Source organism: Mastigoproctus giganteus, chromosome 1 (genome assembly GCF_048544385.1).
Source record: "Mastigoproctus giganteus isolate SK-2022 chromosome 1, ASM4854438v1, whole genome shotgun sequence".
NCBI classification, from domain to species: domain Eukaryota; kingdom Metazoa; phylum Arthropoda; class Arachnida; order Uropygi; family Thelyphonidae; genus Mastigoproctus; species Mastigoproctus giganteus.
This window is the reverse complement of record NC_143575.1, coordinates 33,387,535-33,404,108: the sequence shown is the minus strand read 5'-3', so window position 1 is coordinate 33,404,108 and position 16,574 is coordinate 33,387,535. Positions and strand designations below refer to the sequence as shown.

The window sequence follows — 16,574 nt, the reverse complement described above, 5'->3', positions numbered from 1 at the left end:
TGTATATGAATTCTACCAAATGGAGTACATAATTATGTACGAAACGTATCAGAAATAGCTCTTTAGAAACACAACAAAATTTATGCAGTAAATAAAAAAAAACCGAGGTATTTTTTAGCTTATTTAAAAATAACAATTCCTTATTATTCAGCCAAGACTCATTCGATCATAGCAGAAAAACTAGTAAATGAATTATTTTGCCATTTTATAGGTTACTAAATTAGCAAGTATTAAAGGAATGTTCCTTTGTACAGTTTTATTAAATTCTCACGCGAATTGTATGAGTGTAATTAATAAGCGTTTACCATCTACAACGAAAGTTACGCTTTCCAGCCAATCAAAAAATAAATGTACGACACCTTAGGAAATATATTAAACTTCACACGTGATCTGAAAGAATCAATAATATGTGCAATTATAATATTAAGATACTAACCAATTTTTGTTATTTTTTATTAAATAAGAAAATCGCCATTTTCATCGAGTTTAACTAGATGTCTATTATCCATTGTATTTTTCCTTTTGATGGGCAGAAGATACTAAAAATGAGCAAAAGATAGTAAAAACGAAACGTTCCAAATTACAAAACATGGTTTGTAAACATACCATGTTTTGTAATTTCACTCAAGCAACCAAGAATAAATATTACTCTTGGTTGCTTGAGTGAAACTTGAAGGATTTATTTTGTAACCTTTCACTTTTCCCATTTTTCATTCATTTTATTAGTGACGTATTTTTCTGTTCCTGTTTCCACATTCTTTCCTGTGTGTCTCTCCCCTGTCTTTTTTTATTTTATATTTCGGAGTAACATGAATCAGTTTTTCGTGTATCCTGCCCTCTGGGCATTATGCAAGCCACTTCCTAAAGAGACACTTATTTTTGTGACATCTTTGTGTGCTCGTGCCCAAGATTGGTGAGTACCTCTTGCACTGTATGTAAGCCAGATTCGTATGGTAACCTCGGTATTGTGTCACACTCTTTAAGTGTGACACAATACCGAGGTTACCTTACGAATTTCTTTCTCTAATTTGCTACGTATACTTTCGGAAGATTCAGAGCTGTTGATGGAAGGCCAGTCACATGCTGAGGTAACCAAATTCTAACGTATCAAGAATGATAATTTCTAGCGACCGCATACAGGAGCCAGCTCTCAAGGATAGCAAAATTTTATGTAGACCTTTTTCATGTTTTTGAAAAAGGGGCGACAAAATGAACACTGAAACTTTTCCATATTTCGTGGTTTAAAAATCGCAACCTTGCCATAAATTCATTTTCATGTACGATAAGGCTAAGCTATCGACGAATTTCTTAAAAGCGAGGATATTCTTAGGATTTCATGGCGCCGAAACAGAATCCCATTGAGCATTGTCTAGGATGCTCTTATGATCACATCCATATTAAATTTCTAAATTGTGCAGGACCGGCCATCAGCTCTAGATAGTATGATGTTATGATTTTGATTAGTGAAAATAGAAGCATATTTCTTTGCACACGTTTATATAATTGAGTCATAATATTCTTTCACAAACGATTTGATGCAGTTTCATCAATTACATACCATTTCATTTTCACCTATGCATTTCGCGCTGTTTAGTATTACAAAAAGAAAAAAAAAAAAAAAAAAGGAAAATCTTAATTTGGTAAAAGAATTCTTTTGATAAAAGAATTTTTATTTTAATTTCTTTTTCCAGATAAACCGCACACCGAAACATCTATTCCAGTAATTGAAAACAATTGGCAACTTGCCGATGCAAAAGAAACTTCCGTGCTTTATGATTTTGCAAGTCGTTTACAAAATCTGATAATAAATGAATAAATATGGTTATTAGTGCAGTGATACGTTTGACTGAATCATTGAAGAAGTCTTTCCCGTGACATTGTCATCCGTACACATCTTTTAATCAGTTTTCAATTTAACATTCGTCATGATGATTTGACATGAGTAGAAAATGCAGTTAAGGTTAAAACGGGTCATGTTGGAAATACGAGTGGTTGTGGTGGGGTACAACGATTTTTTTTTTTTTTTTAAATCTAAGTCCCTCACGTATTAACTTGCAATGACTGTTATTTTCGAAAGCCGATTATATAATCAAACACTACGTGTACTGAATTTAGAATTCGTTACAAAATTTCCCGTAGTAGACGTTTTTATCTAAAAAATTATATCGCTTTATTCTCAAATATCCTCTGCTCTTTCATTTTTAGGCGGGTTAGCATATATGCGTATGCGCCTATTGTGCTCACAATGTCTGTCCGTCCGCATGTAAGAACCGGCTGCTAGTAGATGGATTTTTATCCATATAGTATCGGTGTAAATACACCATAGTTAACCCATAAATTTGAACTACGTAAGTAGTCTATGTATATAAAGTGCTTAGCATCATAATACACAGCCATTTCTGAATAAACAGAAAATTTCTGTTTATTCAGAAATGGCTGTGTATTATGATGCTAAGCACTTTATATACATAGTCTAAATTTGTTCGCAGCTTGAGGCTCTAGCCCTAAATGCGCCTTAGTCTACGTAAGTAGTGTAAAAGGCATCGTTTTAACTGTATCCATATTGTGGTTGCATTCACACCGAGATAGCGGTATTGCACTACTTCAAGTAAATAACGCTTCTCTAGTAGAGAAGCCTACTGTTATTTATTGATACAATAAATATGAGATACAATTAAAACGATGCCTTCTACACTACTTACGTAGTTCAAATTTATGGGTTAACTATGGTGTATTTACACCGATACTATATAGGTAATTACCAAAACCCATAAGAATTATGCCTTGTGCATAATTCTTATGGGTTTTGGTAATTAATTCACGTGAGATCGCACCGCACTAATGGGGTTAAGTAAGATATTCCGTTGATTTCGGTAAATTAATAGCATAATTAAAACTTACAGTCCATTTTTTTGAAAATAACCATGGCTCTATACTAAATAAAAAAAAATAATAATAATAAATGTTCATTTTATACTCCGACATGCCCACAAGTCAGGGAGTTCACATCTTATCAGTGACATAAAATACAATTATTACCGTATTTAGCAGTTACGCGGGGGGGGTCAACTCAACCATGGTCAACCAGGGTCAACCATGGTCAACTCAAACGCATACACAGTACCACAAAACTTCTCTTACTTGCGTTAACCACTCGGCTACGTCAGACAAATTCGATTGCTTGAGAATACGATCTTTAAAATTCTTCACTGTTAGTATGAAACTGGATATCATATATACAGAGGGTCGTATTTTCACTTATCAGAGCAAATGATATAGTCCCCATTCGTACACCATAAATAGATTAAAAGCCTATGGCATATAAGATATCGCTTGTATAGTATAATAAATACTTATAATAAATACTTGAGTAACATAACTCAATTTCTCAATTACTCAATAAATTTTGTATCAGGAACCCGCATTTTTAATGTGCTGATGATGCCACTGCTGTACAGTGCATCATTACACTTGTAACAGCTCATGTCGTTTGCCTTTTTTTACCATTGTAAATATATCGCACAAACGTTTGTTGTGGGTGTCTGCTCAGTGGCGTAGCCAGGTTTTGAATTGAGGGGGAGAAAAATTACCATATGTCATTATTGAAATGTCTTTAGATGTTAAGGATAAAAAATGGATTCATTGGGAACTTGGGAAGAAGGCGCCAACCCAAGTAGAACAAAATTTATGATAGGGGAGCATTCGCTTCTCTCCCCTCCCCGGGCTACGCCACTGCACGGTCTGCTGCCAACCTATCTAGAAAACTGCAGTTGGATATGGTAGACACTTGGATATGGTAGCGTATTCATTTTTATTTATTTATTTATTACAGTAGGATGGTTTTCCTGATAAGTTGGTTACAGAGTTTACATATCGTATTATGCATTAATCCACTTTAGAAAAGAAAAAAAAAAAAAAATGCATTGAATGTAACAGCAGCGTAAAATTATAAGAAAACAACAAAAAAAAATTTCTTATAATTTCTTGTCCTTCAAACATTTCAAAATAATTTTATGGCGCTGTTAACTTATTCTTGTTCAATTTTGTGTAGCAATTTGTGTAGTTTTTTTTTTTTTTTTTTTTTTGTTTGTTTCTTTTCAATTACCCACGCTTCACAGCCCAGAGAATTGGCCATAAGGTTATTCGGGAAATATTATTTTTTGAATAATGCAAGTGCTGTTATTAAAGATATCCTTTGCTATTATTATTCAATATAGTGTCGAGATAAATAATACGATTTTATCCTGTTTTTTTTTTTTTTTTTTCTTTCACCAATCTTCAAATGTCACCAACTCCCACCTTTTTTTATTTTTCAAAAAGCAATTGGTGACCAGCGTACTACATAGAACCTACAAATGTGTTGTTGTTGTTATTATTATCATTTATTCTACTCCTAGCGTGGATAGACAGGTTACCGAGTAATGTGAAAAGAAAAGATTTGTAGGCCTGTTGTACGTTGGTCCTCGGTGCCACACAGTTTGCCCTTCATTCAAAAGCATCTGTTGGAAACATGTGGAAAAATATAGCTTTCAACTAATCTACAGACGTGGGATTGTTTTTATTATAGTTTAAATGTTTTTAAGTAAAATGAATTCACTAACTGACTTACAATGTAAGAAGAACTCTTTTTTTTTTTTTTTCTTTTTTTTTTTTGAAGATGAAGGCCATTTCGGATGAGGCCCCAAACGTGCATAATGAGTTAGTCTTATTGTCCATGTTTAAATGTAACTGAGATTTAAAATGCGACCAGTCTGACTTATTCAAATCGTTATTATGATAACAGTAAGTTTGAAGATAGTTTCAGTATGGTTATTTAAATCGTCTAAATTTTAATGGTATAAATTTTGTTTGAGACTATAGTGCTTCGTAAATTTAAGATGTTGCCAAACATTGTGCCAATCTGAAGACCGATCTTTATGTAATGAGTTGATGTAGCTAGTATCTGTTATTATTATTACTCGTTATAATTTTGTGTGCTTTCAAATTTTTTTAGGGGACCGAAAATACTATAAGTATATATTGTATAAATAAATAAACTCCGAGACAACACATGTCAGAGGAGTTCACAAGATGGTTTGCTTATCAGCAAATGGAAAAACTAATCGCATCACATATCCATATGAGATGGCAGTGAACTAAAATAGGTTTCGGGAAATCTCTGATAGATAGCTGTAGATTCATATCAGTAACAAGAGAAAACAGCAAATTTACAGTAGGTTAAAAAATAAAAGTGCAGTTTCTATGATTTTCGCTTGGCAGAAAAGCAATTTACTTCAAACTAACTGAAATGTTTTGCTAATCTATTCAATTTCTGTTGATTTTTTTCACATATTATTGTGCATATACTTTATATAATATCCCTGATAAAGATTAAAGATGGGAAACTCATTAAATAGATATTGCAGTTCGTTTCAAATTATTATTTATTTATTTTTTTACACTTAGCCTTTCTTTCATTTATTTAATGTTTTCTTTAAAACTAATGGAAGAAAATTAAAATCTGTGATTAAACTTAAAATTTATACTTTATTTATCTGTTTTTCTTTTGTTATATGTTTTGGCAAGACTGTGCAATGGTATCTTGGAACTGTGGTTTTAGGCCCACCACCACCACCTTCTTGTTGTAGTATGTTGTATCAGTTTAGTGAATGTTTTGGGTGGGGTTAGTAAATGGGAGACCCTGGTGCCCGTTATTCATCCCCCACCATTTATCTGTGAATATAAAGCATGAATTTTAATTTACAGCATTCTCTGTAAAGAAAATATAATACAAGTTTGTTTTAAAACAATTTGTGGTAAATTCACTCAACTAAAGTTAGGGATGTTCAAGAATTTTTAAAAAGCTTGAATTTACTTATATTAAGTATGTTTGTCAGAATATGTGTGTATTTTTTTCCACATATTGGTAACATGCAGAGTTGAAATAGAAAAATTTATAAAATGGAATGCTCACTAATAAGATAACTTATTTTTAATAATCATAGTGTATAGATGACATTACTCAGAGCTGTGCTGAGGGCGAGGCGAACGAGGCTTTGGCCTCAGGTTAAAAACTGAAAGGGGCGCCAAAGGAAAGATTAAATAATTTTTGAAATGAATAATGCATAAATAAATCTGTTATATATTTATGAATACTGCTTTCGAGAATAAAAATCACTTTAAACAGGTTTTATTTTATTTTTTGTCACCCTTTTATTTTTATTAAAAAGTGTACCAGAATAAGTTAAATAAGTCTTTTTTTTTTTTTAATTAAATTTTTTTTAATATATATTAGGGGAGGTTGCAATTTTTCATTCTTGCCTTAGGTACTAAAATGGTTTGGTATGGTCCTGACATTACCGATATGTGACAAACTGTATTGGTGTTATAGTGCACTCAGATCCACTCCATGCCCTTGTAGTGTGGATAGTAATTTGTGTTTAAATATATGTACATGTCTTTCATTTAGTTCAACTTATAAATATTTCACATGATCTTTCTTCTCATCATGTGTGTACAACTGCTTTATTTTATAATAATTTTACTGCTGTTTAATACATATTCTGATATCTTACATTCTATATATTTTCTACTGAACAATGGTTACTTTATTTGTTTTTTTATATGTCTTGCATCTTTTATATCAAAGAGAAGTTGCTTATTGCTAATCTTGCTGTCTTCAGTTGATAAGTGATTTCTATTTTATCCATGTTCATAGGATAGATCTAAAATTTCACTCTGAAAGCTGGGTCTCCTGGTGTTATCGCAACCCATGCTATGTGAAATTTTCACATAACTTAACCATCAAAGGGATGTGTATGCAAAGTGATAACTGAATTACTCATTTGCCTTCTATATTTTTTGTCCTAAAGTGTGGTGTCAAATAAGGTTTCCATAGCTGAGTGGTGGTTGAGAGGTATAAGTACACTCTCACACACTTAGAGTAACCATGGTTCAAGTGAACTTGAACCATCGTTACTCAGATACTGCTAAATATGATGTTATTTCTTGTATTCTCAATTTTTTGAACACCTCTACTATGTTTTTGTCCCATTGTCTAAACAGAAAATTTATTTATTTGAACAGAAGGAAATGCCATTTAAGTAAATTGTCCTATTTTTGGCACATAATTTTTTTTGTCTTGCTTTTGTCAAGTGAAAATTTGTCCATCTCAAATATAGATCTTTTTCTTGTTTTATTTTGAAGGGCCTCGGTTACCTAGTAACCGAGTGATTTCTCATTGATGACGAGAAGTTACTAGGTAACTGGGCCCTCTATGATAATATAATAGTTTCGCCACTTGCCACTCATTTGTAGTCCTCCTCAATTAGAGCTATAGTTATTTCAAGTGGAGGGAGTAGGTTTCCTCTATGAATTAGTCTAGATTTTTCAGTCCACATAGCATGCACTTAGTCCTGTGATTGCACACTTATAAAGATATTTGCGATAAACCCTTTCATATGAACTTGCACACTAAGACCAAAAGTAGCTGGTGTACTAAAATCCCCCCCCCAAATAGCTAACTAACCTTAGAAATTTAATTTTTTTTTATCTCTGTAATAAATGATCCATTGTAAACTTAATTGATGCATATTGAACTTGCCTGTAGCAAACAAAAGTATTATTTATTACAGAACACTAAAGTTTTAGAAGTGAGGTTTCCTTGCAATATGAGATATTGGTAGTGTATTAGAGGAACAAAGTCCTACTATAGCTAATTTCTCATTTTTGCTGATTGTGATAACGTTGCTCATGTATGTACTGTGCCACTAATAAATTACATTTCTTTTTAAAGAACATATTGCTGTTTATTAGTAGAGTGCAACTACTCAGATGATCACATAAGTTCATAAGCTTCATTGGCTTTTGAGGATAAACGTCTTCTGTTGTCATCTTATGACTTATGTTCAACAGTATGTCATTTTATGATTAAGTTCAACAGTAATTGGAAACAGCCAAATCCATCAGTGAGATTGCAGTAATATTGCCTATTCTCACCAGATAGGTAACCACTTATCAATGAAAAAATTTTGAAGTAAATTGACTCTACGTTTTAAAATTAAATCAGTGTATTTCACAACCCCCCCCCCAGAAATTTCTCAAATTCTTTATTCATTTGTTTTCATTGTTTATATGATAATTGAATGGAGTTTTTGAAGAGGATTGATTTATCTGTTTTTGTTAAAGATAATTTTGAGTAGTTTTTATTTTTGTCTTGTATTTGCAATTGTGATTGTTATTGATTATCATATAAAAATAATGTAAGGTTGGTCAGCACATCTGTTTGATGTTATAATATAAATAGTTCAGATAGTGAAATATATGTGCAATAGTGTAATATATGTGTAATTTTACTTATTTTTTATTTCCTCTAAAATGTTGTTTTTAATATCTTTTTAAAACTTATTTATTTTACTTATTTTTATTTTTAGATTTTTTCATTTTATTTTAAATTTAGTATTGCAATGTGTGAGAGAAATGTAGCCATAATGGAACTTTATTTTTGTAATATAGGGGTTCTCAAGCTTCCTTCTACTTTGATCTCTAGTGGATAGAAGCTTTGGTTCATTTAATCTTTCAACTTATTCTGTTAATAAAATAATTTTATTTGTTGTTATATAGTTATTGCACAGTTCATTTTAAAGTGATTATTTCTTGTTCCATCCTTTATTAAAACTTAAGAAAACATAAGCAAATTGTTAAATAAAAATAATTATTTTATTTTTACTTTGCTGAAATGAGAGAACAAGTTTTTTTATTTCAGCAGTCATCCATTTGTTAAGATCCATAAAATAACATGATGTTTTTTCCTTTTCATATTGGATGAAATATAGGAATATTGAAGGTATTAGCAGTAGTGCCATTGTGAGGAATGAATGAATAGGGAAATCACCTTTGTTGCTAAAGCAGAGGGGGGGGGTGGAATCATTATGCTATAATATTTGTATTATTTTATTTTATGAAATAGTACATGAGTGTGTGTGTATGGCTGGAGTGGGGATGCTACAGTACTGTCTTGTCTTGTCTCAGATACCAAACTTGTCACTATGGTAGTAGTCTTTACAACAGTAAATAATATGATTTGTAATAAATTTAGAATTTTTTATACAAATATTAATTTATGGTAATTGATACAGTAGATTTGCAGAATAACAGCACCTTCGGGGATTCAAGATGCCATTATTTCGATTTTTCCGTTATCTAGAAAGCTTTATTTTTAATATATTTAATGCAGAAATAATGATGCTAAATAAGAAATAGAGAGACTAAAGAATGTAATTTTATTAACTGCACATAAAAAAACATAAACATGTTGACGATCCAATGTTCTTTTCTGCCATTAATACACTCCTACTTACTCCCATTCTATTTTCTATTATTATGTCAAGTTTGTAACTAAGCTTTAATGTTGTTCTTCTTTTCTTCTCTGTATGAGGTTTATTAACATCAGGAGCCATAGTGAAGGGTTTTTAATTTAAACTAAATGTAAAACAGCAGTATCAGTACAGAATTCACTTCCAAAATGGTGAACTTAGCACTGTAAGACATCTGTGCTGTATGTAAACATCCGATCTTAATGTGCCGTTAGCTCAAATGTTCCATTATTTGGGGTGCTGTTATTTTGACTGTCTGCTGTAGTTAGCATATTAATAAATAAATTCTGTTTGTACTGGGATAACTGCATAAATCAGAAAAGTTTGCAGAGAGAAAGATTATAAGACCAGCACCATACGCAGTAGTCATGTGAGACTTGAACCATGTTTATTCAAATGCATGTACTCTGTACCCTTGCACTGACCACTTAGCTACAGTGGCCATTTAGATTAATCATATAATTTTTAGTTAAATTATTAGTTATTGTTATTATTATTGTTTTTATTTAAAAATATTAGTACTGAGTTAAATGTTAGTCTCTAACATTTTGTAATTAATCATGGAAGGAGACCTTCCGCAACATGTAGAAATTTTCATCTTCCCTCATTATAATGTTATTTTTTCTATAATAATTTGTGATGATAGTATCAGTGCTCCACATTTGATTATATTGTAAATTTATTTATTTTTTTTAGTGAAAGTGATCAGACACTGAAATCCACAGAAATATTTAACCATGTTAATGTGAATACCTCTGATCATGCCCATGCACAAAATAATAATATATGCACTGTTGTAAATGGTACAGGAATGAAAGGAAAAGAAAACACCGAAGAAATGCCAAAGAAAGAAAAGAAACAGAAAAAGACAAAGAAAAAGTAAGTGTTGTCAGAAATAAATATTATTGTACTGTTTTGACTGGTTAGAAAATAATTCTCTATTGTACATGTTTATTAGAGAAATGCTATCATCAGACTGTCACCTTTTTTATAGAACTTTTGATCAATCAGATACTTTTATTTGAGGGATATGCTTTTTCAGGAAGTGCACAAGCATTTTGGAATTCTTTAGAAGGAATTCATAAATTTTGAACTAAGGAAAAATAAGAATAAAGGTTTTTATTATATTTCTAATATTATACAATAAAAATAATTTGCTTTATTTTATCAGTGGAAGTGTTTTGTTGTTTCATAAGTGTACAATGCAAGCAATATAATACTGAAATTTTATTGTGTTATGTTGAGGTTGCAACAGATGAGCATATGTGTACAAGTATAGAAGTTGAATGGCAGTCTATTAAGAGATTTCCAGTTAACCTGAGTTGAATGGTAATGTCTTTTTAGTGAGATGTCAGATGACTAAGGTGAATTAATACCTCCAAAAAAATTCAGAAATTTTGTATATGACCTAAAATAAATTCATACAATTTATATAGTGGCAGACAAAAAAAGTTGCATCACCTTAAAAAAAAAGTAACATTTGTAGTGAAATATATAAGATATTGTTTGATTACAGTCATTTTGTTATAACGAAGCAAGGGTATTGCATCAGCCATTTCTATAAATACTGCATTAGAAGGGTATACATGCTCATTAGTATTCTGTTTTGCAGAGGTGTAAGCGTGGTTCTATATGTTCAGTTAACACCAAGAAAAAAAAGTGTAGCTGTTGCTCTTTCCTAGGAAGGGCTTTCTACGCATGCTATTGCTGATAAAATTTTTTCTGATGAATCAAAATTCATCCTGCATGGCTCGGTTGGGAAGTGATATGTCAGAAGATGAAAATCGGAGGCATACCATCCTGACTGCATAACACCAACTGTAAAGTTCCCCACCAGTCAAATGGTCTAGGGATGCATAACAAGCAAAGGGGTGGGGTGAATTAAGTTTATTAATGGAACGGTGAACGCAGAAACCTACACTGCTATCTTGGAGGGGTGCTTGAAACCCGTTATTAGGGATCACCACACAATGTCCAAAACTGCATTTTTCAGCAGGACTCAGCACCTTGCCACACAAAAAAATTGGTAACTTTTATGCTATTTAGATTTAATGATGAGTTTGTCTTTTTGTCTCACAATGTTTAAAACATACTTACTCCAATGTTTTCCCTCGTTTTTCTCCCTTAAGAAATGCTGGCATTACAGTGTTGGACTGGCCCGGCAACAGTGCAAATTTGAACCCCATTGAAAATTACTGGTACATAATGTCAGTTAAAATTGCTCAAAAGAAGCCAAAAAGTAAGATTCAGCTGCAGGAGAGCATTGTAAGGGTGTGGTACCATGAAATTGGGCAACCGCATATTCAGAAGTTGATTAACTCTATGCCAGATTGTTGCAAGGCTGTAATTGCAGCTCGAGGAGGAACAACAAAATATTGAGGACTTATTTTGCTGATTTACAGTACATATTATGTTAACTTGTCATTTCAGTTTGTACACGTATATGCAATAAAATGTATGTTTGGTTGTCATAATTGCTTCATTCATAGAGATATATATATCCCATCTAACAAATGCATTTTGAACATTTCTGCAACTCACAATGCAGCACAAAACACATTATTTGCAAAATGCACAAGTGATGCAGTTTTTTTATCCGCCAATGTGTGTGCAATTTATTTTATTTTGTACATAGCACAGTATCACGTGTATCTATTTTATACACGTGAATATATTAAATAATTCTACAAAATGATGAAGATATTTTGATTAAGCTATTTCTATTCACTTTTAAAGCAGTTTCCTATGTTTCTGAAGTTTGTGCAAAGGTTAGTTGTTATTATTATTATTATCTTTATTTTAGAATTCTTGAACGAAAATGAATTTGGCCTAGCAATGCTCCAAAGTTTAAATTTTGGTTAGGCAGGACAAAAAAACCCACCTTGAATTTGGTTCTCCAGCCAGGCATTCATAGCAAATATCACATAATAGTCATTAAAAAAATTCTGTCTTAAGTGTTTTATTTATGAATAAATATACCACTGGATACAAGATCTAGAGAATAGGTAGCATGTTTTAACAGCTTTAATTCTCTACCTTTGTTGGCAGCCCTTATTGGAGTTATGAGCACATTTTTTTTCACCACATCATACTTTCTGGGTCCGTGTCAATTTGTTGAAAGGCAATTTGTTCTATGACAGTTCGGTGCATGACAATTCATTTTATGACAATTTTATGAATGACATTTTGCTGTATGTGATAATTGGTGTCTATGACAATTCAATGAGTGCAACAATTTGGTGTATGTGTGACAGTTTGGTGTATCACACAGAGATCAGAAATTAACAAAATCAATGAAGTAAAAGATTTAGGAAACGAGAAATTTTGACAACTTAGAAAGGAGGAATGCAGTAATTTGGAAAAAAAAATAAAATAATATATTTATTTATCATTTATTTTGTATAATAAAGGATTCATACTGATCATTCTCGTAGGCAGGTTGGAAAGTAAGTATGTACCTATTTCAGCAGGACTCCATCCATATTGTAACCTTTAATTTAAGATTATTTATAATCCCCCCCCCCCCCGTTGAATCCTATGCTTTTCCAGGAGCATGATTTAAAACTAGGAAGTTAGGAGAAAATTACAGGTGCAGAAACCAGATTAAAGAAACAGACTTTCGTACCATCTCTTAGTCAGGAGTGGTGAGAACTGGCATGGGCCCTGTAGGGGACTTAGATTCCAATTCCAACCATTACACATTCTCCAGGGAAGCTTACCCACCTAACCTTAATCCATCCACAGTACTAGCCTACTAACTTTTTTCAATAAAAGCCATTTGTTGCTTTTAGAAAACGCACAGGTTGAAAATGAACATTAGAAGATACAGATTACCCAGCTGGCATCCATTATGATCTCTACTTTTGGTCTCTGGAATCCCCCCACACCATGTGTATTTCATAAAAAATGCAACTTACAGAAGTGAAAGTGAAGTCCTAACAAGTCTCTCTCTTGTATCCCAATCTTTAATCTGTCCATGGCACTTTTTTTTTTAATAGGATCTCCTAAAAAAAAGTATAAAAATATACTTTTATACACCAAAAATATAAATATTAAGAATGGTATTGCGATCACTGAATTCACCATTTACATCACGGCATGTTAAAAGTTTGCATTTTCTGTCTTGCTTTGCCATATAGCAAATTCTCCCAAAGAATTCACTTGATTATTATAATTATTGTAATCAATTGTCTTTCACCAAATTGTCACATACACCAAGCTGTTGTTTGTTTGTTATTTGGTTTTTAGGAGCGTTAGCAACTAAGGCCATATTGCTCCGGGGATATGCGGTGATCATTCCCTGACCTTTCCGCATCCTCCATATTTGGTGGTCATGGGCTTGAACCCCGATCTAATCAAGAAGTGCCAAGCTGTTGTGCAATGAATTGTTTTGCAGCATAGTGACATGATTCCATACTTTCCACACTTCCTTTCCTGATTGAGCAGTTCCTAATTAACTGTTGTTGATTAACTAATGGAATTAATAGATAACATTAATTTCTTTGGCATACTAGTATATAGATGGATGGTATGATGTCCACCAAGACAATTAATTTCCTGTGTTTGAACTAATGATTTTCTGGTTTTACACACTGTCTCTGGAACATTGTTTTTTCATTTTCATTGGCTGATTTAGTTTGTGCTTAGATTTAGTATCATATATTTTATGATAGCCTGTTCAGTTCCATTTGGAACGCATTTATATGAAAGAAAATTTTAGAAGTGAAAGTTGGTGGAAATAGTAACCATATTTTTTTTATTATTATTATTTAGTTAAAAAAAAACTCTATGGTATCAAACTGCATTCAGCTTGTGCAGAAATAATGAATATCGACATCTGTAGTGGGATTTTGAAGAATGAGCTTATTCTGTTTTTATCCACCATTTATCCACCAGAGCTTTATCCACCATTACTATTGACAAACATATGCCAATTTTTAATACTATTCATGATAGACAGAGTCTGCCTGCATGTAGGTTGGATTCAGTGGATAATATGGCTGCATGAAATTGCCAGATAACCTTGGTTAATTGTAACTAAAATATTCACTGGCATAAAATGATGGGGTAATAAGCTGATATGAATGCAGCATGCTCATAGTCATTAAAAGAAAATACTGATGGCGATGAAATGTTGAAGTTATGTCTTCTATGATGGCATAATGGTTTTGCCATTTCTCACTTATTTAGAGTGAGAAATGGCAAAACTCACTTATTTAGAGTGGTTTGAGTTTATATCCTGTCAGAGTCTGTAAGAATTCTTAAAGCAGCCTTCAAACAAGGCTGTAGTTAACTGAACTCAGGTGGAGGATATGTTTTTTCACCCTTGAATTATTCTGAGTTATTCAGTCTGCACAACATGCAAATAAGCATATGAACACACACTTGTACAGACATAATACACACAGCTCAATATAACCTTAGATGCTAATGGGCTGTATTAATAACAACAACTTAGAGATACTGAATGTCTCATAAAAAATGATGTATTCTTAAGGAGATTTTATATTGCTTTTACTTAGATTGAGAAAAAGTCTTGATTGTGAGTATTTGTGTGCATGTTTTTGTGGTATGTAAATAAAGTACTTAAAACTGCTAAAATGTTATTTGAAATAGTTCATTGTTACTTTTGTTATGAAAATTATTGTTGTAAAATTAATATTCTCTAATTATTTTTTTAAAATTAATTTTCTTTGCAGAAAAGGTTTGGAAGGTCCTAAACTTGTTTCATTTCATCAGCTGGTAAGTTTCATGATGAAAAATTCTAGAAATGTGAAAATTTGTAACATTTACATTAATTTGTTTTCAATTGTTTTATATCTTATAGGATGGAGTGAAAACACTGTGGTCATTTTTCTTAGTTTGTGGAGTTATTTTTCATAGTAACTATATCAGTGTGAAGTAACACAGTAGATATAAGTAAAAGGAATGACTTAACTGTTTTCTTATTAGCATTAATTCAGAAGAACAGATGTGTTCAGATGAAGAGACATATTTACTACTACTACTATTACAGTATTTTCCACCTGTCTTTGGAAAAAACTGTAATTTATTTTCCCATATATGATTAAGGGAACTGGCAGTAGTAGTGATATGCAATAATAAATGTACTGAAGCAGAACATATAAAGGAACAAGACCGACATTGCACAATCTAACAATAGTTTTGATTTTGTGACTAATAAGATAAATTCTTTGCATTAATTTACTTGTTTATTACTGGGTGAATGAGGATGTATAGCTATCACTAGTTTATGATATTTATTACTTCCTAGACAAATTTCTGTGTACTAGGTTGAACATCAAAAAGATTATACAGAAGTGTGTGTGTGTGTGTGTGTGTGTGTGTGTGTGTGTGTGTGTGTAACAGTATCAGGGAAAAAATGTTATCTAATGTTCTCAGTTTGTCTAATCCTTTCTTAAATTTATTCAAAGCACCCACTTCCACATCATCAGATGGAAGTTTGTTCCAACGATCAATCACTCAGGCTGAAAAAAATTTTCATACATCTGTCCTGCAACCATCCTTTTTCAGTTTATGTCCCCTTATGTGTATGTTTTTTGGGGTAGTAAGAATGCCAACAAAAGTTTTTAATTTACTCAATCCATATACACCTCAGTCAGGCTTCTTCACACATTCCTGTGTTCCAAGTATTAAAATTTGCAGAACTGAGGTCTTACATGGTAAGAGTACCATTTATGCCCATTATTAATCTTGTTGCTTCTCTCTACACCCTTTCCAACAAATCTGCATCCTTAAAATGAGGCTCCCAGACCTGTATGCAGTAGTATGCAATATGCATCCTAAACAATGCATTACAAAGTGGGATAATCACATCCCTGTTCCTTCTGAAAAATTTCTGTATTTCATTGACAGAATACTTTGAGCTGGCCTAGAAGCATGTCTACACTGCTCAAAGAACTTAACGTTGGAATGCATAGTTATTTCTAGTTATCCTTCATCTCTATCATCTTGAGTGTTGTACCACACAGTTGGTATGTTATTCTGGATTACTGCTGCTCATATGTAGTACCTTGCATTTATCAATGTTAAACCTTGGTTGCCACTTTTGAACTCATTTATGTAATTTTTTTTAGGTCTTGTTGCAGTGGTATTCCTTTATTCCTGTCATTAACTGCCATGCAAACCTTTGTATCATCTGCAAACTTAGACAATGAGTGTGATATGCTTTCATCAGTATTCATTAATAAATATTGTAAA

The 16,574-nt window shown here is 32.2% G+C and overlaps 1 protein-coding gene across 4 annotated transcripts in view; it reads left to right on the top strand.

Moving 5' to 3' along the window:
- LOC150090693 (ATP-dependent translocase ABCB1-like) overlaps window positions 1-16,574 on the top strand; it is a 390,895-nt gene that overhangs the window by 113,071 nt on the left and 261,250 nt on the right. For all 4 annotated transcript variants that reach the window (XM_090372299.1, XM_090372310.1, XM_090372292.1 and 1 more), the window contains 2 exons: window positions 10,050-10,232; window positions 15,053-15,095. In XM_090372299.1, the coding sequence (XP_090228425.1) occupies window positions 10,050-10,232; window positions 15,053-15,095 (226 nt within the window). The remainder of the gene's footprint in view (window positions 1-10,049; window positions 10,233-15,052; window positions 15,096-16,574) is intronic.